Genomic DNA, 26,321 nt, shown 5'->3' with positions numbered 1-26,321 from the left:
AACAAAAACAGCTTGTAGCATGATGATGTTTACAACGTACTGAGAAGAGATGGCACTAGAAGTGAAGGTGGGTATTAACTTTACTATTGCACCAATCTTTGGGGGCATTCATGCTCGTCATCACGATTTGTGGCATACGATTGATTGCTCTAAATTTTGCACGGTCAATGAGGAAACCCCTACCAGAATTAGGGGAGAGTGTCACAGTTCACCATCGTGTTACCTACTCTTACATATGACATCACTCGCCAAAGTTCTCGACCTGTCGTTAGCCAGCCACATCGTGTCCGAAGTCTGAAAAATGGGCAGGGTGTCAGAGTTCCGCGAGGCAATTAACGTGCAGATTGATTCCGCTTTTGTCCCCCGCATTAAAGAATCTTGGGGGGCTTAAGGTCCATGTTTTGGTATAGCTCCCATATATCGAATCTCCCAGATTTTCGGTATTTTGAGGATTTTAGCTACAATATTTAACCGATCTGTCTGTAATTTAATTGTGGTCACAAAAATTGTTAACATAGGACTTCGATGTTTTGGTATAACCCCTATATAACGGTATCTCCGATTTCGGCTATTTTGAGGATTTTAGCTAGAAATTTTAACCGAACTATCTGCAATTTGATATTTGAGGTCCCCAAAGGTCAAAAACATCCACACCAAAAATTGTCAACATAGACCGTCGATGTTTTGGTATAACCCCCATATTACGGCACAATCCGATTTTCGGTATTTTGAGGATTTTAGCTACAATTTTTAACCGAGATATAATTTGATGGGTGACGTAGGGGATGGAAGATACCAAGGAACTGTCCTGACTGGCCTTAACATGGTAAAGCCCAGGATTTATCTTGGTCCCTCTTTCATCTCAAGTGGATACTGACCTCCCCGTGGTGTCACCTGGGGAACTGCCTTTAACACCCGTTGAAGGTAGTGAGCTAACATGTGCCGCCCGTTCACCCATAAGAACGTTAAAAACTTGGGTTTGGGCGTCGGGAAAGTAACCCTCCCCTAGAAAAAACAGCCTACTATGAAAAAATGAAAGAAAAGAACAACAAACCCCTCTAAAGTTGACGAACCACGCAAACGTTTAAAGGACCATGATCTGCGAATCTGCACCTGGAATGTTCGCACTCATTATAGAGAAGGTGCAGTTTATGCATTGGCAGATGTTCTGGAAAAGTACAAGGCCGACATCACTGCCATACAGGAAATACGATGGAACGGGAAAGGCGACACAACAACACCTAAAGGTGACGCACTGTATTATTGCTGCCATGACACAAAGCATGAATTTGGGTTGCGGATTTGTATTTGGTCGGAGATTAAAACATCTGGTCTCCAGCTTCACCCCAGTGAATGGAGCACTCTCTGCAATTCGATTAAAAGCAACATTCTTCAACATCAGCTTTATTTGCGCTCATGCTCCCACTGAAGACAAGGACGAACAGACCAAAGATATATTTTACGAGCGCTTAGAAGAAAGTTATGACCGTTGCCCTGCCCATGACATTAAAATTACACTAGGCGATTATAATGCCAAAATTGGAAAGGAGATTATCTTTGGCCCAACAGTCGGGAAATTCAGTCTCCATAGTGAATCATCTGACAATGGTATGAGGTTGATAGACTTTGGAGCTGCAAGAAACATGGTAGTTAGCAGTAAAAGATTTAAGCATCCCGATATTCATAAGGGCACCTGGCGTCGCCAGATCAAAGAACAAGAAATCAAATTGATCACGTTGTGATAGATGGAAGACATGCATCAAGCGTGTTGGATGTACAGTCGTTCCGAGGTGCAAACATAGACTCGGACCACTACCTTGTTGCAGCAAAGGTACGTACCAGATTAAACATAGCAAACAAAGTGCGAAAAGACACAACACGGAAGTTGGACATCGGTTAGCTGCAATTACAACAGATAGCCACAGCATACTCCACTCAACTCTGGGCCAACTGCTTAATCAAAGAACTCCTCGTCCCGATAACATATTAAGACAATGGTAAAACATTGCCCATGCAAACAGCCGCAAAACCGGTACTTGGATACCAGAGATCTCCACCAAGGATTCGATGGTATGACCAGGAGTGTCGTGCTGCTACTGAAGAGAATAATGAGGCATATAGGGCTACTTTACAATCAGTAGCAACGCGTAGCGCACGAGAGAGGTATCGGGAGAAAAAGAGAGGAGGAACGACTTTTCCGCAGGAAAAAGAGAGAGATGGAAAAGCGGGAGTGTGAACAAATCGAGATGTACTGGAGACAGAATGAAGTCCGAAAATTCTACCAAAGAGTGAAACATCAGACTAATGGCTTTGGAACTGACACATCCTCCTGTAGAGACCAGCAAGGTAATCTGGTAACTGATACAGATAGTGTGCTAAGGATATGGAAAGAGCATTTTTCCAAACAGTCGGTATCCAATAGTAGCGAAGTCGACTAAGATACCACAGATCCAATACCAGAAGATGGTATTGAATGTATATCACCCAGCCAAGATGAGGTAAAGACAGCAATAAACCGGCTAAAGAATAATAAGGCAGTCGGAGCTGATGGCCTACCAGCCGAGATGTTTAAAACCGGAGGCGACACGCTGATAAGGTGTATGCATCAGCTAGCTAGCTCCCTCTGGCAGGAAGAACGCGTACCCGACGATTGGAATCTGAGCATCCTGTGTCCCGTCCATAAGAAAGGAGATAAGACTTTATGCTCAAACTATTGGGGCATAAGTTTTCTCCCTATCGCCTACCTATCAGAGATATTGTGCGAACGACTAAAGCCCATGGTCAACGAAATAATTGGACCAACTTTAGAACTGGCAATTGACTAGATATTTACCCTGCGGCAAATCCTGGTGAAGACCCAAGAGATGCAGATCGACATCTACCACCTTTTTGTCGATTATAAAGCCGCCTTCGACAACCAGCTACGTTTAAAACCATGTCTGAATTTGGTATCCCCGCAAAGCTCATTCGACTTTGTAAAATGACTCTAACTGACACAAAATCTTCGGAAGGGAAAGAACCTATCCGAAGAGTTTTGTACCAAGGAAACAGTCTTTCGTGTGATCTTTTCAACATCCTGCTAGAAGAGGTTATACGAGAGGCAAAGTCAAAAGAAGTGACACAATCTACACCAAAAGCCACATGTTACTTGCTTATACTGATGATATAGACATCATGGGACGATCAGTAAAATAAGTAACTGACACCTTTATGCAAGTCGAAGGAGAATCTGCTAAAGTGGGTCTGGCGGTAAACGGCAAGAAGACCAAGTTCATGGTGTCGATGCGCAATGCGTCCATTGAGATCGGACCAACTGTTGAAGTTGGTTCCCATAATTTTGATGTAGTAAAAGACTTCGTATATCTTGGCACGCTGTAAACACAACAAATGACATCAGTTGTGAAATAAAAAGAAGAATTGTATTGGCTAACAGATGCTACTTCGGCTTAAGTAAGCAGTTTAAAAACAAAGCCACATCTCGTCAAACAAAAATAACGCTTTACAAAACACTGATACTACCCGTGCTGATGTATGGTTCAGAAGCATGGGTACTTGCACAAGCAGATAAGGCACTGATTGGCGTGTTTGAAAGAAAAATTCTTCGAAAGATCTACGGACCAACCTGCGTTGACGGTGAATATCGACGTCGTATGAGCTGTATCTGCTATACAACGACATCAATATAGTTAAACGTATCGAGATGCAGCGATTGCATTGGCTAGGCCATATAATAAGAATGAGCGATGATGAACCCGCTAAAAAGACGTATAAATTCGAGCCACATGGCGGTGCACGCAGAAATAGCAGGCCACAGAATACATGGCGCAAACAAGTGGATGAAAAGATGACAAGGCGCGGTATTCCAGAAAGTTGGCGAAAAACAGAGACAATTGGAGATCTTTTCTTAGTTCGGTCTATGGAACAAATGTTCTGTAATGGGCCAGCTAAGTAAGTAAGTAAGTACAGTCTCAATATCCACCCAAAATGTCTGTACTCAGCCTTCGATGGTGGTATAGAACATTTCAGAAGGGAATTATCAGTATAGCTCCACGTTTTCGTATAGCCCCCATTTTCGGTATTTTAAAGGTTGTGGCCTCAATATCCAACCAAAATGTAAATTTGAAATTTGGTATTTAGTCTTCGCTGGGGTATAAAACTTTCCTGCAAAAAATTGTTGTTATAGGTCCACTTCTTCATATAGCCCCCATAGAACGTACCCTTCGGATTTTCGGTATTTTGAAGGTTTCAGCGTCATTATCAAACCGAAATGCATGGAATTTGTTATTTGGACCTCGTGGGGGGTATCCACCACCGTTCCACCTGAACTTTGTCTGTATAGGTCCACGTTTTAATATAGCCCCCATAGAAGGGTACCCCCTGATTTTCGGTATTTTGGGGGTTGTGGTCTCAATATCCAAACGAAATGGACATTTTCGTGTGATTTAAAAAAAGTACCAGTTTAGTTGGAAACTTACCTGTTTCGTACGTTATGGAAATATTGTTAGCCAGTTCTCGTCTCTTTTGGCCATCATAACAAAAACAAAACTATTTACGCTTCGTTTCACTTTCACTCTCGCTCTCTCTCTCTTCGTATTTTTCATTCACTCACCTTAGTTATCTTATCACCAGCGATACTTCACCAGAAACGAGTAAATCAACATTAGATGGCCAAAAACACGAAATGATTTGGCAATTTTTTTAGAAACGTTTACCCGCATAAATGCAATGATTGGGCCAGAAATTGTTTTAGTTTCATTTAGTTTGGTTTGGTGGTAAGATCGGAGGTTGGTTACACGTTCGGCATTCGTAGAAAACACTCAGCAACATGACGATTTTTATGGTCTTGTTGTATATCTTTTTGGGTTTGATAACCTATATGGTCGTGTCATTCCGCAAACGTGCCAGCTATTGGAAGGCACAAGGCATTACAAATGAAGAACCCCATCCGTTGCTGGGAAATATGGTGGGCTTGGGTAAAACCAAGAGTTTTGGTGATGTCTGGAATGAATACTATCAAAAGTTCAAGGGTAGCGGTCCCTTTTTGGGTTTCTATTTTTTCCACAGACCCTCGGCATTCCTCTTGGATCCAGCTTTAATCAAAAATGTGTTAATTAAGGATTTCAACAAATTCACCGATCGTGGCTTCTTCCATAATCCCAAAGATGACCCCCTATCTGGTCAGCTGTTCCTTATCGATGGCAATAAATGGCGTCGTATGCGTAACAAGTTATCGCCCACCTTTACCTCGGGCAAAATGAAATTCATGTTCCCCATTGTAACCCAGATCTGTGATGAATTTGTGGAGGTGTTGGGTAAGGCTGTCGATGAAAATCCTGTGGTAGAAATGAGGGAGATGTTGGCCCGCTTCACCACCGATGTCATCGGTTCCTGTGCCTTTGGCATTGAATGTAATAGCTTGAAAAATCCCAATGCCGTATTTCGTGAATTTGGTCGCAAGGGTTTGGAGGAGCAAAGGCATGGTCGTTTGGTAATGGCATTTATGAACAGTTTCCCCGAAGTGGCCAAGGCCCTCAAGATGAAACTCTTCACCGAAGATGTCATACAATTCTTTTTGCGTATTGTCAAGGAAACCGTGGAATATCGTGAGCAGAACAACGTGCGAAGAAACGATTTTATGGACATGTTAATCGACTTGAAGAACAAAAAGTTAATTAAATCCGAACATGGTGAGGATTTGACAAATTTGACCATGGAAGAGATTACCGCCCAGGCCCATGTGTTCTTTAATGCCGGCTTTGAAACCTCTTCGACCACAATGGGTTTTGCCCTCTATGAATTGGCCCAAAATCAGGATATGCAAGATCGGGCAAGACAGGAGATAATGGATATGTTTGAGAAAAATGACAATAAATTTAGCTATGAAAGTATGAAAGATTTGCCCTATTTGGAACAGATTATTGCGGGTAAGTGAGGGAACTTAAATTGATGTTAACAAAAATTTCTTAAATATTTTTTTTTTATTTTAGAAACCCTGCGCATGTACACCGTGGTCCCAGTACTCAATCGCCAAGCCTTGGAAGACTATGTTGTGCCCGGCAATCCCAAATATGTCATCAAGAAGGGTATGCCTGTCCTAATCCCCGTTGTGGGTATCCATCACGATGAACGTTACTACCCCAATCCGCAGAAATTCAATCCCGACAACTTTACACCCGATAAAATTGCTGAACGTGATTCGGTGGTCTACATGCCCTTCGGTGAGGGTCCCCGCAACTGTATTGGCATGCGTTTTGGTAAAATGCAAACAACCATTGGCCTTACGATGCTATTGAAAAATTTCAAATTTTCTGTTTGTTCCGAAACCCAAATACCATTGCAATATGACAAAAAGAGTTTCCTTATCAGTTCGGAAAAGGGTATAACCCTTAAAGTGACTAGAATTTAAAGCGATACGTTGAAGAACATGACATTGAAAATTTTCACAGTGAACGAAACCCGATAACAGTTAAAAAAGAGTGACGACGATATTATTGCCATGACTTGGATTGCGTGTAATGTTATTTATTATAAACAACAACAACAACAGCAACAATCACACACAAACAAATGTTTACCAAAGATAATTAGAGAATATTTATAAGATAACAACAACAATTAATGTTTGTACAAACAACCTTCATGATGATGTAATTGAATAAAAAAAAACTGATATTTATTTTTAACCACTGTCGAGGCTGTTTACAACGAAATAGAATTGTTAAGAACAAAAACGTGCAATTTTACGGGACACTTATTTTGTTGGCTATAACTATAACCCTTAAAAAATTCGTATTATGGAGCCTCCAAAAATATTCTTTAAAAATCCACGCTTAATGGTATTATGGAGCCTCCAAAAATATTCTTTAAAAATCCACGCTTAATGGTATTATGGAGCCTCCAAAAATATTCTTTAAAAATCCACGCTTAATGGTATTATGGAGCCTCCAAAAATATTCTTTAAAAATCCACGCTTAATGGTATTATGGAGCCTCCAAAAATATTCTTTAAAAATCCACGCTTAATGGTATTATGGAGCCTCCAAAAATATTCTTTAAAAATCCACGCTTAATGGTATTATGGAGCCTCCAAAAATATTCTTTAAAAATCCACGCTTAATGGTATTATGGAGCCTCCAAAAATATTCTTTAAAAATCCACGCTTAATGGTATTATGGAGCCTCCAAAAATATTCTTTAAAAATCCACGCTTAATGGTATTATGGAGCCTCCAAAAATATTCTTTAAAAATCCACGCTTAATGGTATTATGGAGCCTCCAAAAATATTCTTTAAAAATCCACGCTTAATGGTATTATGGAGCCTCCAAAAATATTCTTTAAAAATCCACGCTTAATGGTATTATGGAGCCTCCAAAAATATTCTTTAAAAATCCACGCTTAATGGTATTATGGAGCCTCCAAAAATATTCTTTAAAAATCCACGCTTAATGGTATTATGGAGCCTCCAAAAATATTCTTTAAAAATCCACGCTTAATGGTATTATGGAGCCTCCAAAAATATTCTTTAAAAATCCACGCTTAATGGTATTATGGAGCCTCCAAAAATATTCTTTAAAAATCCACGCTTAATGGTATTATGATGGAGCCTCCAAAAATATTCTTTAAAAATCCACGCTTAATGGTATTATGATGGAGCCTCCAAAAATATTCTTTAAAAATCCACGCTTAATGGTATTATGGAGCCTCCAAAAATATTCTTTAAAAATCCACGCTTAATGGTATTATGGAGCCTCCAAAAATATTCTTTAAAAATCCACGCTTAATGGTATTATGGAGCCTCCAAAAATATTCTTTAAAAATCCACGCTTAATGGTATTATGGAGCCTCCAAAAATATTCTTTAAAAATCCACGCTTAATGGTATTATGGAGCCTCCAAAAATATTCTTTAAAAATCCACGCTTAATGGTATTATGGAGCCTCCAAAAATATTCTTTAAAAATCCACGCTTAATGGTATTATGGAGCCTCCAAAAATATTCTTTAAAAATCCACGCTTAATGGTATTATGGAGCCTCCAAAAATATTCTTTAAAAATCCACGCTTAATGGTATTATGGAGCCTCCAAAAATATTCTTTAAAAATCCACGCTTAATGGTATTATGAAGCCTCCAAAAATATTCTTTAAAAATCCACGCTTAATGGTATTATGGAGCCTCCAAAAATATTCTTTAAAAATCCACGCTTAATGGTATTATGGAGCCTCCAAAAATAATCTTTAAAAATCCACGCTTAATGGTATTATGGAGCCTCCAAAAATATTCTTTAAAAATCCACGCTTAATGGTATTATGGAGCCTCCAAAAATATTCTTTAAAAATCCACGCTTAATGGTATTATGGAGCCTCCAAAAATATTCTTTAAAAATCCACGCTTAATGGTATTATGGAGCCTCCAAAAATATTCTTTAAAAATCCACGCTTAATGGTATTATGGAGCCTCCAAAAATAATCTTTAAAAATCCACGCTTAATGGTATTATGGAGCCTCCAAAAATATTCTTTAAAAATCCACGCTTAATGGTATTATGGAGCCTCCAAAAATATTCTTTAAAAATCCACGCTTAATGGTATTATGGAGCCTCCAAAAATATTCTTTAAAAATCCACGCTTAATGGTATTATGGAGCCTCCAAAAATATTCTTTAAAAATCCACGCTTAATGGTATTATGGAGCCTCCAAAAATATTCTTTAAAAATCCACGCTCCAAAAATATTCTTTAAAAATCCACGCTTAATGGTATTATGGAGCCTCCAAAAATATTCTTTAAAAATCCACGCTCCAAAAATATTCTTTAAAAATCCACGCTTAATGGTATTATGGAGCCTCCAAAAATATTCTTTAAAAATCCACGCTTAATGGTATTATGAAGCCTCCAAAAATATTCTTTAAAAATCCACGCTTAATGGTATTATGGAGCCTCCAAAAATATTCTTTAAAAATCCACGCTTAATGGTATTATGGAGCCTCCAAAAATAATCTTTAAAAATCCACGCTTAATGGTATTATGGAGCCTCCAAAAATATTCTTTAAAAATCCACGCTTAATGGTATTATGGAGCCTCCAAAAATATTCTTTAAAAATCCACGCTTAATGGTATTATGGAGCCTCCAAAAATATTCTTTAAAAATCCACGCTTAATGGTATTATGGAGCCTCCAAAAATATTCTTTAAAAATCCACGCTTAATGGTATTATGGAGCCTCCAAAAATATTCTTTAAAAATCCACGCTCCAAAAATATTCTTTAAAAATCCACGCTTAATGGTATTATGGAGCCTCCAAAAATATTCTTTAAAAATCCACGCTCCAAAAATATTCTTTAAAAATCCACGCTTAATGGTATTATGGAGCCTCCAAAAATATTCTTTAAAAATCCACGCTTAATGGTATTATGAAGCCTCCAAAAATATTCTTTAAAAATCCACGCTTAATGGTATTATGGAGCCTCCAAAAATATTCTTTAAAAATCCACGCTTAATGGTATTATGAAGCCTCCAAAAATATTCTTTAAAAATCCACGCTTAATGGTATTATGGAGCCTCCAAAAATATTCTTTAAAAATCCACGCTTAATGGTATTATGGAGCCTCCAAAAATAATCTTTAAAAATCCACGCTTAATGGTATTATGGAGCCTCCAAAAATATTCTTTAAAAATCCACGCTTAATGGTATTATGGAGCCTCCAAAAATATTCTTTAAAAATCCACGCTTAATGGTATTATGGAGCCTCCAAAAATATTCTTTAAAAATCCACGCTTAATGGTATTATGGAGCCTCCAAAAATATTCTTTAAAAATCCACGCTTAATGGTATTATGGAGCCTCCAAAAATAATCTTTAAAAATCCACGCTTAATGGTATTATGGAGCCTCCAAAAATATTCTTTAAAAATCCACGCTTAATGGTATTATGGAGCCTCCAAAAATATTCTTTAAAAATCCACGCTTAATGGTATTATGGAGCCTCCAAAAATATTCTTTAAAAATCCACGCTTAATGGTATTATGGAGCCTCCAAAAATATTCTTTAAAAATCCACGCTTAATGGTATTATGGAGCCTCCAAAAATATTCTTTAAAAATCCACGCTTAATGGTATTATGGAGCCTCCAAAAATATTCTTTAAAAATCCACGCTTAATGGTATTATGGAGCCTCCAAAAATATTCTTTAAAAATCCACGCTTAATGGTATTATGGAGCCTCCAAAAATATTCTTTAAAAATCCACGCTTAATGGTATTATGGAGCCTCCAAAAATATTCTTTAAAAATCCACGCTTAATGGTATTATGGAGCCTCCAAAAATATTCTTTAAAAATCCACGCTTAATGGTATTATGGAGCCTCCAAAAATATTCTTTAAAAATCCACGCTTAATGGTATTATGGAGCCTCCAAAAATATTCTTTAAAAATCCACGCTTAATGGTATTATGGAGCCTCCAAAAATATTCTTTAAAAATCCACGCTTAATGGTATTATGGAGCCTCCAAAAATATTCTTTAAAAATCCACGCTTAATGGTATTATGGAGCCTCCAAAAATATTCTTTAAAAATCCACGCTTAATGGTATTATGGAGCCTCCAAAAATATTCTTTAAAAATCCACGCTTAATGGTATTATGGAGCCTCCAAAAATATTCTTTAAAAATCCACGCTTAATGGTATTATGGAGCCTCAAAAAATATTCTTTAAAAATCCACGCTTAATGGTATTATGGAGCCTCCAAAAATATTCTTTAAAAATCCACGCTTAATGGTATTATGGAGCCTCCAAAAATATTCTTTAAAAATCCACGCTTAATGGTATTATGGAGCCTCCAAAAATATTCTTTAAAAATCCACGCTTAATGGTATTAAGGAGCCTCCAAAAATATTCTTTAAAAATCCACGCTTAATGGTATTATGGAGCCTCCAAAAATATTCTTTAAAAATCCACGCTTAATGGTATTATGGAGCCTCCAAAAATATTCTTTAAAAATCCACGCTTAATGGTATTATGGAGCCTCCAAAAATATTCTTTAAAAATCCACGCTTAATGGTATTATGGAGCCTCCAAAAATATTCTTTAAAAATCCACGCTCCAAAAATATTCTTTAAAAATCCACGCTCCAAAAATATTCTTTAAAAATCCACGCTTAATGGTATTATGGAGCCTCCAAAAATATTCTTTAAAAATCCACGCTCCAAAAATATTCTTTAAAAATCCACGCTTAATGGTATTATGGAGCCTCCAAAAATATTCTTTAAAAATCCACGCTCCAAAAATATTCTTTAAAAATCCACGCTTAATGGTATTATGGAGCCTCCAAAAATATTCTTTAAAAATCCACGCTCCAAAAATATTCTTTAAAAATCCACGCTTAATGGTATTATGGAGCCTCCAAAAATATTCTTTAAAAATCCACGCTCCAAAAATATTCTTTAAAAATCCACGCTTAATGGTATTATGGAGCCTCCAAAAATATTCTTTAAAAATCCACGCTCCAAAAATATTCTTTAAAAATCCACGCTTAATGGTATTATGGAGCCTCCAAAAATATTCTTTAAAAATCCACGCTTAATGGTATTATGGAGCCTCCAAAAATATTCTTTAAAAATCCACGCTTAATGGTATTATGGAGCCTCCAAAAATATTCTTTAAAAATCCACGATTAATGGTATTATGGAGCCTCCAAAAATATTCTTTAAAAATCCACGCTTAATGGTATTATGGAGCCTCCAAAAATATTCTTTAAAAATCCACGCTTAATGGTATTATGGAGCCTCCAAAAATATTCTTTAAAAATCCACGCTTAATGGTATTATGGAGCCTCCAAAAATATTCTTTAAAAATCCACGCTTAATGGTATTATGGAGCCTCCAAAAATATTCTTTAAAAATCCACGCTTAATGGTATTATGGAGCCTCCAAAAATATTCTTTAAAAATCCACGCTTAATGGTATTATGGAGCCTCCAAAAATATTCTTTAAAAATCCACGCTTAATGGTATTAAGGAGCCTCCAAAAATATTCTTTAAAAATCCACGCTTAATGGTATTATGGAGCCTCCAAAAATATTCTTTAAAAATCCACGATTAATGGTATTATGGAGCCTCCAAAAATATTCTTTAAAAATCCACGATTAATGGTATTATGGAGCCTCCAAAAATATTCTTTAAAAATCCACGCTTAATGGTATTATGGAGCCTCCAAAAATATTCTTTAAAAATCCACGCTTAATGGTATTAAGGAGCCTCCAAAAATATTCTTTAAAAATCCACGCTTAATGGTATTATGGAGCCTCCAAAAATATTCTTTAAAAATCCACGATTAATGGTATTATGGAGCCTCCAAAAATATTCTTTAAAAATCCACGATTAATGGTATTATGGAGCCTCCAAAAATATTCTTTAAAAATCCACGCTTAATGGTATTATGGAGCCTCCAAAAATATTCTTTAAAAATCCACGCTTAATGGTATTATGGAGCCTCCAAAAATATTCTTTAAAAATCCACGCTTAATGGTATTACGGAGCCTCCAAAAATATTCTTTAAAAATCCACGCCTAATGGTATTATGGAGCCTCCAAAAATATTCTTTAAAAATCCACGCTTAATGGTATTACGGAGCCTCCAAAAATATTCTTTAAAAATCCACGCCTAATGGTATTATGGAGCCTCCAAAAATATTCTTTAAAAATCCACGCTTAATGGTATTATGGAGCCTCCAAAAATATTCTTTAAAAATCCACGCTTAATGGTATTATGGAGCCTCCAAAAATATTCTTTAAAAATCCACGCTTAATGGTATTATGGAGCCTCCAAAAATATTCTTTAAAAATCCACGCTTAATGGTATTATGGAGCCTCCAAAAATATTCTTTAAAAATCCACGCTTAATGGTATTATGGAGCCTCCAAAAATATTCTTTAAAAATCCACGCTTAATGGTATTATGGAGCCTCCAAAAATATTCTTTAAAAATCCACGCTTAATGGTATTATGGAGCCTCCAAAAATATTCTTTAAAAATCCACGCTTAATGGTATTATGGAGCCTCCAAAAATATTCTTTAAAAATCCACGCTTAATGGTATTATGGAGCCTCCAAAAATATTCTTTAAAAATCCACGCTTAATGGTATTATGGAGCCTCCAAAAATATTCTTTAAAAATCCACGCTTAATGGTATTATGGAGCCTCCAAAAATATTCTTTAAAAATCCACGCTTAATGGTATTATGGAGCCTCCAAAAATATTCTTTAAAAATCCACGCTTAATGGTATTATGGAGCCTCCAAAAATATTCTTTAAAAATCCACGCTTAATGGTATTATGGAGCCTCCAAAAATATTCTTTAAAAATCCACGCTTAATGGTATTATGGAGCCTCCAAAAATATTCTTTAAAAATCCACGCTTAATGGTATTATGGAGCCTCCAAAAATATTCTTTAAAAATCCACGCTTAATGGTATTATGGAGCCTCCAAAAATATTCTTTAAAAATCCACGCTTAATGGTATTATGGAGCCTCCAAAAATATTCTTTTAAAATCCACGCTTAATGGTATTATGGAGCCTCCAAAAATATTCTTTAAAAATCCACGCCTAATGGTATTATGGAGCCTCCAAAAATATTCTTTAAAAATCCACGCTTAATGGTATTATGGAGCCTCCAAAAATATTCTTTAAAAATCCACGCTTAATGGTATTATGGAGCCTCCAAAAATATTCTTTAAAAATCCACGCTTAATGGTATTATGGAGCCTCCAAAAATATTCTTTAAAAATCCACGCTTAATGGTATTATGGAGCCTCCAAAAATATTCTTTAAAAATCCACGCTTAATGGTATTATGGAGCCTCCAAAAATATTCTTTAAAAATCCACGCTTAATGGTATTATGGAGCCTCCAAAAATATTCTTTAAAAATCCACGCTTAATGGTATTATGGAGCCTCCAAAAATATTCTTTTAAAATCCACGCTTAATGGTATTATGGAGCCTCCAAAAATATTCTTTAAAAATCCACGCTTAATGGTATTATGGAGCCTCCAAAAATATTCTTTAAAAATCCACGCTTAATGGTATTATGGAGCCTCCAAAAATATTCTTTAAAAATCCACGCTTAATGGTATTATGGAGCCTCCAAAAATATTCTTTAAAAATCCACGCTTAATGGTATTATGGAGCCTCCAAAAATATTCTTTAAAAATCCACGCTTAATGGTATTATGGAGCCTCCAAAAATATTCTTTAAAAATCCACGCTTAATGGTATTATGGAGCCTCCAAAAATATTCTTTAAAAATCCACGCTTATTGGTATTATGGAGCCTCCAAAAATATTCTTTTAAAATCCACGCTTAATGGTATTATGGAGCCTCCAAAAATATTCTTTAAAAATCCACGCTTAATGGTATTATGGAGCCTCCAAAAATATTCTTTAAAAATCCACGCTTAATGGTATTATGGAGCCTCCAAAAATATTCTTTAAAAATCCACGCTTAATGGTATTATGGAGCCTCCAAAAATATTCTTTAAAAATCCACGCTTAATGGTATTATGGAGCCTCCAAAAATATTCTTTAAAAATCCACGCTTAATGGTATTATGGAGCCTCCAAAAATATTCTTTAAAAATCCACGAAAATATCTAAATAAATTTTAAGGGCTCTTAGAGGGCTGAGAATCTTTACAGTCCATAGTGGGTTCAAAAAATCTAGATCTATACTTAGGTACATAGAAGGTTCAAGAAAGGATGAATGGATTTTAGAGTCCTTAGAGGATTCAACAAATGTCCTATTGAATTCTTTAGAACCGTAATTCCTTTAGGAAAAATTTTGTCTGTGTACGGCTATCGTTTTATTGGGATTGATTATGGTAGAGACTGGTAGATTTTCATTCAATACGCCTAACAATGGACACGATAACACACAAATTTAATGATAAGCTCAACATTGAATGGCAGCCTGAGGCATAGCATACAAAACACAAATTCGACTAAGTTTTGCCCAGTACCATGCAAGCTAGACGAGATAGTGATCCACAAAACACAAAAGAAAACAAAAAAAATTTATAAACAAAAACACCGCAAACTTCTCTATCAACAAGAAGACGGAATTCACAACCGGTTTGGTGTATGTCGTTTTGACAATATTTTCGTTGGCTTTGTTTTTGTTGAAAAGAAATTTCGGTTATTGGAAACGCCGCGGTATACCCCATGATGAACCCCATCTCGTGATGGGTAACATGCAAGGTTTACGCACAAAATATCATGTGGGTGAAATCATAGCGAACTATTATCATAAATACAAAGGTTCGGGTCCATTTGCTGGTATATTTTTGGGCCACAAACCTGCCGCAGTAATACTGGACAAAGATTTGCTGAAACAAGTGCTAATTAAGGAATTCTCAAACTTTGCCGATCGTGGTTTATATTACAATGAAAAAGATGATCCCTTAACGGGTCATTTAGTCTTTGTGGGAGGTGATAAATGGCGTAGTCTCAGGGCAAAAATGTCGCCCACATTTACAAGTGGAAAAATGAAATGTATGTATGACACGCTGCAAACTGTGGGCCATCGCCTGCTCGATGTGATGTATGAAAAAATTGAACAATCCTCCGAATTGGATATGCGTGACATTATGGCTCACTTTAACACCGACATCATTGGTAGTGTGGCGTTCGGCATTGAATGTAATAGCTTAAAAAATCCTGAGAATCGTTTCTTGGCCATGGGACGTAAATCTATAGAGGTGCCGCGCCATAATGCTTTGATAATGGCACTTATTGACAGTTTTCCAGAATTAGCGAGGAAATTGGGTATGCGTGTGTTGCCCGAAGATGTCCATCGGTTTTTCATGTCCATGATAAAAGAAACAGTCGAGTATCGTGAGAAGCATCACATAAGGCGCAATGACTTTTTGGATATGGTATTGGATTTGAAAAATAATCCCGAAAGTATTGCTACCCTTGGTGGTTTAACTTTTGAAGAATTGGCTGCCCAGGTATATATGTTTTTCGTGGCTGGCTTTGAAACATCTTCATCTACCATGGGTTTTGCCCTCTATGAATTGGCTCAAAACCAGCAGCTGCAAGATAGGCTGCGACATGAAGTCAATGAGGTGTTTGATCAATTCCCCGATGACAATATCAGTTATGAGGTTTTAATGGATATACCGTATTTGGACCAGATACTATGTGGTGAGTGAAATCAAACAAATATCTTGCTTTGTATTTTCGTTTAAAGTATTGTTTTCTGTCTGTTTTCCAGAAACCCTGCGTAAATATCCCGTTGGCAGTGCCTTGACCCGTCAATCTCTAAATGATTATGTTGTACCCGATCACCCGGAATATGTCATACCCAAAGGCACCCTGCTTTTTATACCCGTATTGGGTATACATTTTGATCCTGAGTTCTATCCAAATCCCGACGAATTTGATCCAGAACGTTTCTCCAGTGAGGCGGTAAAACAGCGAGACTCTGTCGAGTTTTTGGGTTTTGGTGATGGTCCCCGCACTTGCATTGGCATGCGTTTTGGTAAAATGCAATCACGTTTGGGTCTAGCCATTGTCATAAGGCATTTCCGTTTCACGGTATGTTCCCGCACAGATATACCAATGCAAATTAATCCGGAATCATTGGTCTGGTCACCGAAACATGATCTTTATTTGAATGTCGAAGCTATTCGGGGGAGGATATAAATGTAACAAAAATACACAAACACAAATTTGTAAGGTTTTTTTTCACAATAATTATGGGGAAGTAGAAATCTACAAATTATTTGATATTTTAAGATTTTGAATGAATTTTGTTCATAATGCGAATAGTTGAAAATAATTTTTTAAAAGATAGATATAAATTATTTTGTCCAAAATTAAATTAAGTTTTTCCAAAACCAGATATTTTGTTGAGAAAAAGTTTCAATTGGTTCAAATAGCACAAAATTGATATTAGTAAAAAAGAAAGACAAATATGTACATCTCAGCAATCAGAAGGTGAAATATTTCTTAACAAGAACCTTTTTTACAATGGCACATAAAACATGGTTTAGTAACTAAACTGAAATTAAACGAAAGATCTTATTGTTACTACATAGGTTAGAAATAGACTTCTCAAAAATTCAACAATTAATACCAAATATTTCAACGTCGGACACTGCACTAAATTGTAGATAAATTTATTGTTTGGTATTGCCAACCTCTTCACATTCTAGCACCATGTACACATTTTCCACTCACGTACTAAACGGGTTTCTGCCTATGATAAACGTGCACACAATTAAACGAAAAAAGCTCATGCTCGCTCCAAACATAATTTTTATACATAGCTTTTATTAGAACAATGATGAACGCTTTACTTAACAGAAAATATAAAAACACATTTAAAAAGTTTGGCCTTCAATCATAGACAAAGAAAAGTATAGACACCAAAAGCTTTCATTTTCTGTTCCTAACAGATGTCGCACAAAGTCATGTTTGGAGCTAGTCGTCTAACTCACGGTCTAACCATAGACTAATAAATTCATAGACAAAGAGAATTGTAGTGTGCTTCTTTTTTGTAGGTGTCGCCGGTATGCACAGTGCCTGATCTTTTCACACAATGTTTTGGGGTAAATTACAATATTTTGTTGAATTTGTTTACATGAGGATGTAGATCTGGCCAAAGATTATCCATGTTTTGTCTTTTATCAGAATAAATAGTTTAAAATCTATAGTAACTTTAAATAAAACTACTAACACCTACTAACGCCATCTACCACTTTTCGAAAATTTCGAAGATAAATGCTGAGAGCAAATAAATGTCTATGAATTTATTAGTCTATGCCTGTTCGATAACTTCGCAATTAAAAAGTGAAGTGAGAAGCATAGACTAATAAATTCATAGACATTTATTTGCTCTCAGCATTTATCTTCGAAATTTTCGAAAAGTGGTAGATGGCGTTAGTAGGTGTTAGTAGTTTTATTTAAAGTTACTATAGATTTTAAACTATTTATTCTGATAAAAGACAAAACATGGATAATCTTTGGCCAGATCTACATCCTCATGTAAACAAATTCAACAAAATATTGTAATTTACCCCAAAACATTGTGTGAAAAGATCAGGCACTGTGCATACCGGCGACACCTACAAAAAAGAAGCACACTACAATTCTCTTTGTCTATGAATTTATTAGTCTATGCCTGTTCGATAACTTCGCAATTAAAAAGTGAAGTGAGAAGTACTTACAAGTTCTTGCAACAACTTCCAAGTACTTCTCACTTCACTTTTATCGAACAAGATTGTCATTTTTAAAGACTATTTTGTAGGCTCCGTAATTCCAATAACCGTGAACTTTTTTGTAGCCTCGATAATACCAATAATCGTGGATTTTTCAAGAATATTTTTAAAAACTTCAACATACAAATAATCGTGGATTTTTAAGAATATTTTTGAGGGCTCCATAATACCAATAATCATGGATTGTTATACCCTCAGCATTTATTTCAGATAATTTGGTCGGTCTGTTTATCTGTCTGGCTGGTACGCACGATAAGTCTCGAAAGGATGAACCGATTTGACCCAATATTTGGCCAAAATTTGGTCCACTCATTCGGGTACCTCCCGCAAAAATGTCGGAAAAGTTCAATTTAGGACCTACTCAACTCCTATTCACTGTCCCCTATACGACGGTACAAGTTTCTTAAGGGCAAGTCCATATTTCCTGAGTAAATAGCCTGAAAGGTATAAAAATCCCATAACATCGTGTGTATTGGTTGGAGCGCAAGATAACTCTCGAACGGATCTGCCGATTCGGTCCAAAATTTGGTCTTCGTAATATTTTGTCCAAATTTTGTTTAGGATCGAAGATACGCCATATCAGTCCACTCCTTCAGGTACCTCCCTCACATGAGTTCATATGTTTTCTGAAAAGTTGGTAGTGACCGATTTGGTACCCTTGATGGTAGTGACCGATTTGGTCGATACACATCCTAATATATATATAACAAATATACATATATCAGGTTCGAATATGGACTATATTTGTCCACTCCTTCAGGTACCTATAATTGTTCCACAAACATCCCAGATGGGACGGGGGAGACTTCTCTCATATCAATGAGTACACCCCGAATCATATTAGCTCAATGATATGGGACCTACAGGTTATAGCCGAGTCCGAAAGGTGTGTCTTAAGACACCACTTGTAGAGAGTTTTACATGGCTGAAATACTCAGGAAATGTCGCCAACTTTACTGAGGGGTATTTTGCCACCGTTGAAAATTGTTTGATGTTGCTTGGCCGGGGAATCGAACCCACGACCTTCAGCGTGCAAGGCGAGTGTGCATTGCATTGCACCACGGTGGCACCCTTCAGGTACCTACCATCCAAAATTTTGGATAAGTTCACTTTAAGACCTGCTCTGGAATCACTTTGATTTTTGTTGAAGCAACTTTCATTCGCTGCCTCAATTACGATGGTAAAAGTTTTTTTCAGGGGCAAGTCCATACTTCTTGAGAAAACAGTAAGAAAGGTGTAAAAACCCTCTATGGCACCATATGTAGTGACTGGAGAGCACGACAACTCTCGAACTAAATACTGAGTTGGTCCACACTTTGCATATCGCAATATTTCTTCGAATATTAGATGAAATTAAAATTAGAAGGTAGTGCTTGTACAAAAAATTTGCTAAAATGGTGCGGTCTGTTCGAGGATCCCTTGGAAATTGTTACCTAGTGGTCCTGTTTGAAGCGATATTATGTTTTTCGTAGGCAAGTACATGATTCCTGATATAATGGTCCAAAAACTCTGAATTATATGGTGACCAACTGAAACGACAGGTGGTTGCGACATCTATCGAGGGGAATGACACCCAAAATAAGACCCACTTCCAAAATGGACGATATCAGTCCATTCCTTTAGATACCTTTTCCGCAAAACTTTTGAGCTTCTATCCAAATCCATATTTTTGTCGGTTCATACGCCCAAAATTTTGAAACCCCCTTAAATATATACATTTTTTGAGAAAAAAGGTGTTTCAGTTCATACAGGCTGAGGGTATATCTCTGTCGGCAAAGCCGACTGATCCGTTTTGACTTTTTAAAGAATACTTTTGTAGGCTTCATAATACCAATAATCTTGGATTTTTAAAGAATATTTTTTAATAGTCCAAAATACAAATAGTCGTGGATTTTTAAACAATATTTTTGGAGGCTCCGTAGTAGTAATAATCGTGGATTTTTAAAGAATATTTTTGAATAGTCCAACATACAAATAGTCCTGGATTTTTAAAGAATATTTTTGAATAGTCCAACATACAAATAATCGTGGATTTTTTCAAGAATATTGTTGTAGGCTCCATAATACCAATAATCGCGGATTTTTAAATAATATTTGTGGAGGATCCATAATAACAATAATCGTGGATTTTTAAAGAATATTTTTGGAGGCTCCATAATAACAATAATCGTGGATTTTTAAAGAATATTTTTGGAGGCTCCATAATAACAATAATCGTGGATTTTTAAAGAATATTTTTAGGGGGTCCAATATACCAATAATCGGGCATGGTCAAATTACAGCTGTGAGTCAAATGACTAGACCCAACATCATAGGCTAATGAATGTATAGACTACAAATGTTGCTCAGCTCTTACAAAGATACAGTCGAAATCGCTTATAACGTCGTCGTTTATAACGTCATATCGGTTATAACGACGATATCCAAAAGTACCAAATCTCTGGGGCCCTTTATAGCCTTATCGCTTATAACGACATATCGGTTATAGCGACAAATTCCGTTGGTCCCTTGACCGACGTTATAAGCGATTTCGACTGTATATAATACAATAAGATGGGACATTTCATTGCTAGTATATATCGGCAGATGGCGCTGGTGGTCTAACATAATGTGATGTTACAATATGGTGACATGAATTATGTTATATTTAACATAGTTCACATTGGTGTACGCTTTTGTTTCTGTTAATTATCTGTTATACATAAAGGCCCTCTATGCTTGAATATTAAAATTAACTCGATTGTGCATGATGTCCAATCTTTACTAGTTATAGGTCTTTGGCTCTTATCTTCGAAACAAAGACATACAATGGTAATATTGTATATCTTTGTTCGAAAAAAATTGAATCAATAGATGTCGCAGACAGTTGTTTAATAAAAACATTTATGATCTTATTATTCACCGAAAAGGATGTTTTGGGCAATTTAAATTGTAAAATTCATGAAGTCGAAAAAATACAAATATGGCCGCCAAAATATAGAAAAACGAATAAATTTTTTTTCGAAGTTGAGTGATTGCACTGTCACTATCATGCCACAATTACCAAGGTAGTGGTTCTGGCTGTTCGAATATGAAATGTCAACTCCCTTTATAAAAAAAAATATTTTTGTTGTAATTTCCCCAACAACATAAAGAAAATTTTGACAGAACATATTCAAAATTTTACGATGCCACCATAGACTAATGAATTTATAGACTACAAATGTTTCTCAGCCCTTCTCTCCCAAAAATGTGAAATCAAGAGATGTCGCACACAGTTTTTTACGGGTTAAGTGAAAGCTACTACGTGCACTCAAACTAAAATTCATTAAAATATAAACGTTTATGATGTTATTATTTACCAAAAAGGATCGTTTAGTTAATTTGATTTGTAGAGCACATGTTGAAGAAATTTACAAAAACAGCTGTCAAATTGTATAAAAACGAACAAATTATTTTCGAAGTCGAGTCTTTTCAGTTATGGGTACTTTACACGATATGTTTTTTACATATGAGTTGTCACTTTGCATGTACATTTTGTATTTAAAAAGTGACAACTCATATGGTAAAATCATATCGTGTAAAGTACCCCATAGCTGTGAGTCAAATGACTAGCCCCAACATCACTTTGTGCGACATCTGTTAGGAATAGAAAATGAAAGCTTTTGGTGTCTATACTTTTATTTGTCTATGCTAAAAGCTATACAATTTTTTATTTGGGTTGAGCATGAGCTTTTGTACCGTAAATGGGCGAAGACGTCGATCGTAGACAAAAACCAGTGTATTGTATATCTTTGTTAGTAATATATGGATCTGGAAGATGGCGCTGTACTATAAAGAGATTGGCAATACTAAACAAGAAATTTATTTACTTCAGAGTCCAGAGCTCGGCGCTGAAATATTTGGTAAGTAATTGTGCAATTGGCGAGTTTTGGTTGAGAATGATGAGACGAACCTATGTATAATTATTTAAAGTGTTAAATTAAAATGCTATCTTTCAGTTAAAGAGGTCACAATTTTTGGTATGTCGATAAGAAAATGAATGCATAAGAAAAACTACCAAATTTGAGTGTGTTTTTCAAATTTGTTTTTTGTTTTGAAGCAAAATTATTATTCAAAAACGCAGATATTAAATCGTAATCTTCAGAGCCCTATAGATGCCTGAAAAAAAATCCATACAAATCTTGAGAGCACTTAGAACGCTCAAATAATTTCTATAGAAATCTTTTAGAGCCCCTATAAAAAGATTGGTCCTTACTGTTAATTTTAAGTGTTAAATTAAAAAGTAATCTTTAAGTTAAATAAGTCGTCATACGTTTTGGTAGAATATTCGTTTTGATTGTCTTCTATTAGTTTGTAGAAAAAGAGTAAAAGTATAGACAAACACTACTTTAGATATTCGAAAAAATTACAAAATTTTCCTACACTGAAAATTTTACATTCACATTGGCAGTTTTGTTGAGATGTGTATTACTTATTATTTGTAAAGTAAGTCAGCTTAATCTCAGTTTATATACCCTTCACCATGGAGGATATATTAAGTTTGTTTTTTTTTCGATTTACGACCCAATAAAGTATTATATTCCTGATCATGGTAAAATTCTGAATCGATCTATGCAAGTCCGCCCGTCCGTCCGTCTGTGGTAATCACTCTAGCATGCAAAAAAATGGGCGCTGAAATTTTGTGAAGATGCGTCTTTCGTTTCCAGACAGGTCAAGTTCGATGATGGGCTATATCGGTCAACGTTTTGTTATAGCCCCCATACAACGGTACCGCCCGATTTCAGGTATTTTGGCGTTTTTAGTCACATTTTCAAACCGAATTAGTTATAATATGACATTTTAGGGTTCCCAGTGATCAAAAAACTTACATTCCAAAAATTATGGGCATAGGTCCATGTTTTCGCATAGCCCCTATATAACTGTTCCTACCAATTTTCGGCATTTTGAGGATTTTAGCTACAATTTTTAACCGAACTAGCTGTAAATTGACAGTTGAGGTTCTCAGTGGTCACGAAATTTCTCCACCTAAAATTGTCAACATAGGTCCATGGTTTGGTATGGACCCCATATAACGGTACCTCCCGATTTTCGTTATTCTGAGGATTTTTGCTACGATTTGCAACCCAACTAGGTGAAATTTGCCATTTGAGGGTCCCAGGAGTAACAAGATTTCTCCACCAAAAATTGTTTTGGTATAGGCCCCATATAACGCTACATCCTGATTTTCGTTATTTTGCGGGTCTTAGCTAAATTCTTTGACAATTATTGAAAAAAAAAACTTACAAATTTGCGAGTGTTTGAGTTTATGTGAGTCTCGTCACATTTATTTCCTCTCCCGAATAGCTTCGACATTCAAATAAAGATCATTTTTCGGTGACGTAACCAATGATTTCGGATTAATTTGCATTGGTATATCTGTGCGGGAACATACCGTGAAACGGAAATGCCTTATGACAATGGCTAGACCCAAACGGGATTGCATTTTACCAAAACGCATGCCAATACAATTACGGGGACCATCACCAAAGCCCAACCATTCTACAGAGTCACGTTGTTTTACCGCTTCACTGGAGAAACGTTCTGGATCAAATTCTTCGGGGTTTGGATAAAATTCAGGATCATAATGCATACCCAAAACGGGTATAAATACCAAGGTGCCTTTTGGTATAACATGTTTGGGGTGATCGGGTACAACATAATCATTTAACGATTGGCGGGTCAAGGCACTGCCAACGGGATATTTGCGCAGGGTTTCTGGTAACAAAGAAAAAAAAATAATTAATTAGACCATAAAAACCAGGCTATTTTGTTTCACTTACCACACAGTACCTGATCCAAATAGCCAATATTCATTAAAGCATCATAACTGATATTGTCATCTTTGAATTGGTCAAACACCTCATTGACTTCTTCCCTTAGTCTATCTTGCAATGCCTGATTTTGGGCCAATTCATAGATGGCAAAAGCCATGGTAGACGATGATGTCTCAAAGCCACCCAAGAAAAACACAAACACCTGGGCAGCCAGTTCTTCAAATGTTAAACCGCCCAACGATGATACACTTTCGGGATTATTTTTCATTTCCAGCACTATATCCAAAAAGTCATTGCGCCTTATGCGATTCTTCTCACGATAGTCGACAGTTTCTTTTATCATGGACATGAAAAACTGGTGAACATCTTCGGGCAACACACGCATACCCAATTTCCTTGCTAATTCTGGAAAACTGTCAATAAATGCCATTACCAAAGCATTATGGCGTGGCACCTCTATTGACTTACGTCCCATGACCATGAAGCGATCCTCAGGATTTTTCAAGCTATTACATTCAATACCAAAAGCCACACTGCCAATGATGTCGGTATTAAAGCGAGCCAAAATATCCCGTATATCCAATTCGGAGGACTGTTCAATTTTTTCATACATCACATCGAGCAGGCGATTGGCCACAGCCTGCAGCGTGTCATACATAAATTTCATTTTTCCCGTAGTAAATGTTGGCGATAGTTTTGTCCGTAGGCTACGCCATTTTTCACCTCCCACAAAGACTAAATGGCCCGTTAAGGGATCATTTTTTTCATTGTAATATAAACCACGATCGGCGAAGTTTGAGAAATCCTTAATTAGCACTTGTTTCAACAAAACTTTATCCAGTATCACGGCGGCGGGTTTGTGGCCCAAAAATATCCCAGCAAATGGACCCGATCCTTTGTATTTACGATAATAGTTGGCAATAATTTCACCCACATGATATTTTGTGCGTAAACCTTGCATGTTACCCATCACGAGATGGGGCTCATCATGGGGTATTCCGCGGCGTTTCCAATAACCGAAATTTCTTCTCAAGAAAATTACGGCCAAAGACAATATGGTCAAAACGACATAGACCAAACCAGTTATGAATTCCATCTTGTTGATGGTATAGTATAGAATCGTTTTTTTTTTGTGAATTTATTTGTGTCTTTTGGTTAAGCAGATCATTCTATTGAAATTTCTAATGTCCATAGAGGGCTCAAACAAATTCTATAGGAATTTTGAAAGCACATAGAGGTCTCAAAAATTTCTCTAGAAATCGGGAAACCCACACAGGTATCAAAAAATGTCCAGAAAAGTCTTGGGCTAAGGAATTTGTTGGGCCCAAATTCCTATAGAAATCTTGAGATCCCCACAGAGGGCTCAACAAATTTCTAAAGAAGTCTTGAGAGTCCTTCGAGGGCTAAAAAAATGTCAACAGACATTTTGAGAATTCAGAAAGAGCTTAACAATTTTCTAAAGAAATCATGAGAGCCCATGGAGTGCTCAACAAATCCTATAGAAATCTTGAGAACCCGTGGAGTACTCAAAAAATGTCTAAAGAAATCTTGAGAGTTCAAAGAATTTCCATAGAAATTTTGAGAGCCCAAGAAGGGCTCAAAGACTCAAAGGCTAAAAACTTGAGAGCCCATGAAGTACTCAAAAAATGTCTATAGAAATATTGAGAGCCCACAGAGAGCTCAACAAATCCCTATATAAATCTTGAAAGCCCATGGGGTGCTCAACAAATATCTATAGAAATCTTGAGAGTCCATAGAGGGCTAAAAAAATGTCTAAAGAAAATTTTAAGGCTCAGGCAGGGCTCAAAAAATTTCTATAGAAACCTTGAGAGCCCATGGAGAGCTCAAGATATTTCTATAGACTTTTTGGGAGCCCATGGAGGGCTGAACAAATTTCTATACAAATCTTGAGAGCCCATGGAGAGCTCAAAAATTTCTATACAATATTTGAGAGCCCATGGAGGGCTCAATAAATTCCTATAAAAATCGTGAAAGCCCATGGGGGCTCAACAAATTTCTATAGAAACCTTGAGAGCCCATGGAGAACTCAAGAAATTTCTATAGAATTTTTGGGAGCCCATGGAGGGCTGAACAAATTTCTATACAAATCTTGATAGCCCATGGAGAGCTCAACAAATTTCTATACAAAGTTTGAGAGCCCATGGAGGACTCAAAAAATTAAAATTTCTATACAAATCTTGAGAGTCCATGGAGGACTCAAAAAATGTCTCTAGAACTCTTGACAGCCCATAAAGAGCACAACAAATTTCAGAA

At 36.3% G+C, this 26,321-nt stretch overlaps 3 protein-coding genes across 3 annotated transcripts; 2 read left to right on the top strand and 1 right to left on the bottom strand.

Annotated features, from left to right (window-relative positions):
- The first annotated feature begins 4,744 nt into the window (after positions 1 to 4,744).
- On the top strand, positions 4,745 to 6,688 carry LOC141405434 (probable cytochrome P450 6a21). The gene is made up of 2 exons (XM_073989734.1): positions 4,745 to 5,924; positions 5,988 to 6,688. The coding sequence occupies exons 1-2, from the start codon at positions 4,826 to 4,828 to the stop codon at positions 6,404 to 6,406; spliced, it is 1,518 nt and encodes a 505-aa protein (XP_073845835.1). The 5' UTR covers positions 4,745 to 4,825; the 3' UTR covers positions 6,407 to 6,688.
- An 8,294-nt stretch (positions 6,689 to 14,982) lies between these two features.
- Positions 14,983 to 16,695, top strand: LOC141387608 (cytochrome P450 6A1-like). Its single transcript, XM_073957518.1, has 2 exons — positions 14,983 to 16,174; positions 16,245 to 16,695. The coding sequence occupies exons 1-2, from the start codon at positions 15,211 to 15,213 to the stop codon at positions 16,673 to 16,675; spliced, it is 1,395 nt and encodes a 464-aa protein (XP_073813619.1). The 5' UTR covers positions 14,983 to 15,210; the 3' UTR covers positions 16,676 to 16,695.
- A 6,825-nt stretch (positions 16,696 to 23,520) lies between these two features.
- On the bottom strand, positions 23,521 to 25,224 carry LOC141387607 (cytochrome P450 6A1-like). Its single transcript, XM_073957516.1, has 2 exons — positions 24,054 to 25,224; positions 23,521 to 23,988 (listed from the first exon to the last, which is right to left on the bottom strand). Exons 1-2 carry the CDS (start codon positions 25,141 to 25,143, stop codon positions 23,558 to 23,560), a joined length of 1,521 nt encoding a protein of 506 aa, XP_073813617.1. The 5' UTR covers positions 25,144 to 25,224; the 3' UTR covers positions 23,521 to 23,557.
- Between the last annotated feature and the right edge of the window lie 1,097 nt (positions 25,225 to 26,321).

Source organism: Musca autumnalis, unplaced genomic scaffold, assembly GCF_047663935.1.
Source record: "Musca autumnalis isolate F117 unplaced genomic scaffold, ASM4766393v1 scaffold_5, whole genome shotgun sequence".
Lineage (NCBI taxonomy): Eukaryota > Metazoa > Arthropoda > Insecta > Diptera > Muscidae > Musca > Musca autumnalis.
This window is presented reverse-complemented; position numbering and strand designations above follow the sequence as displayed.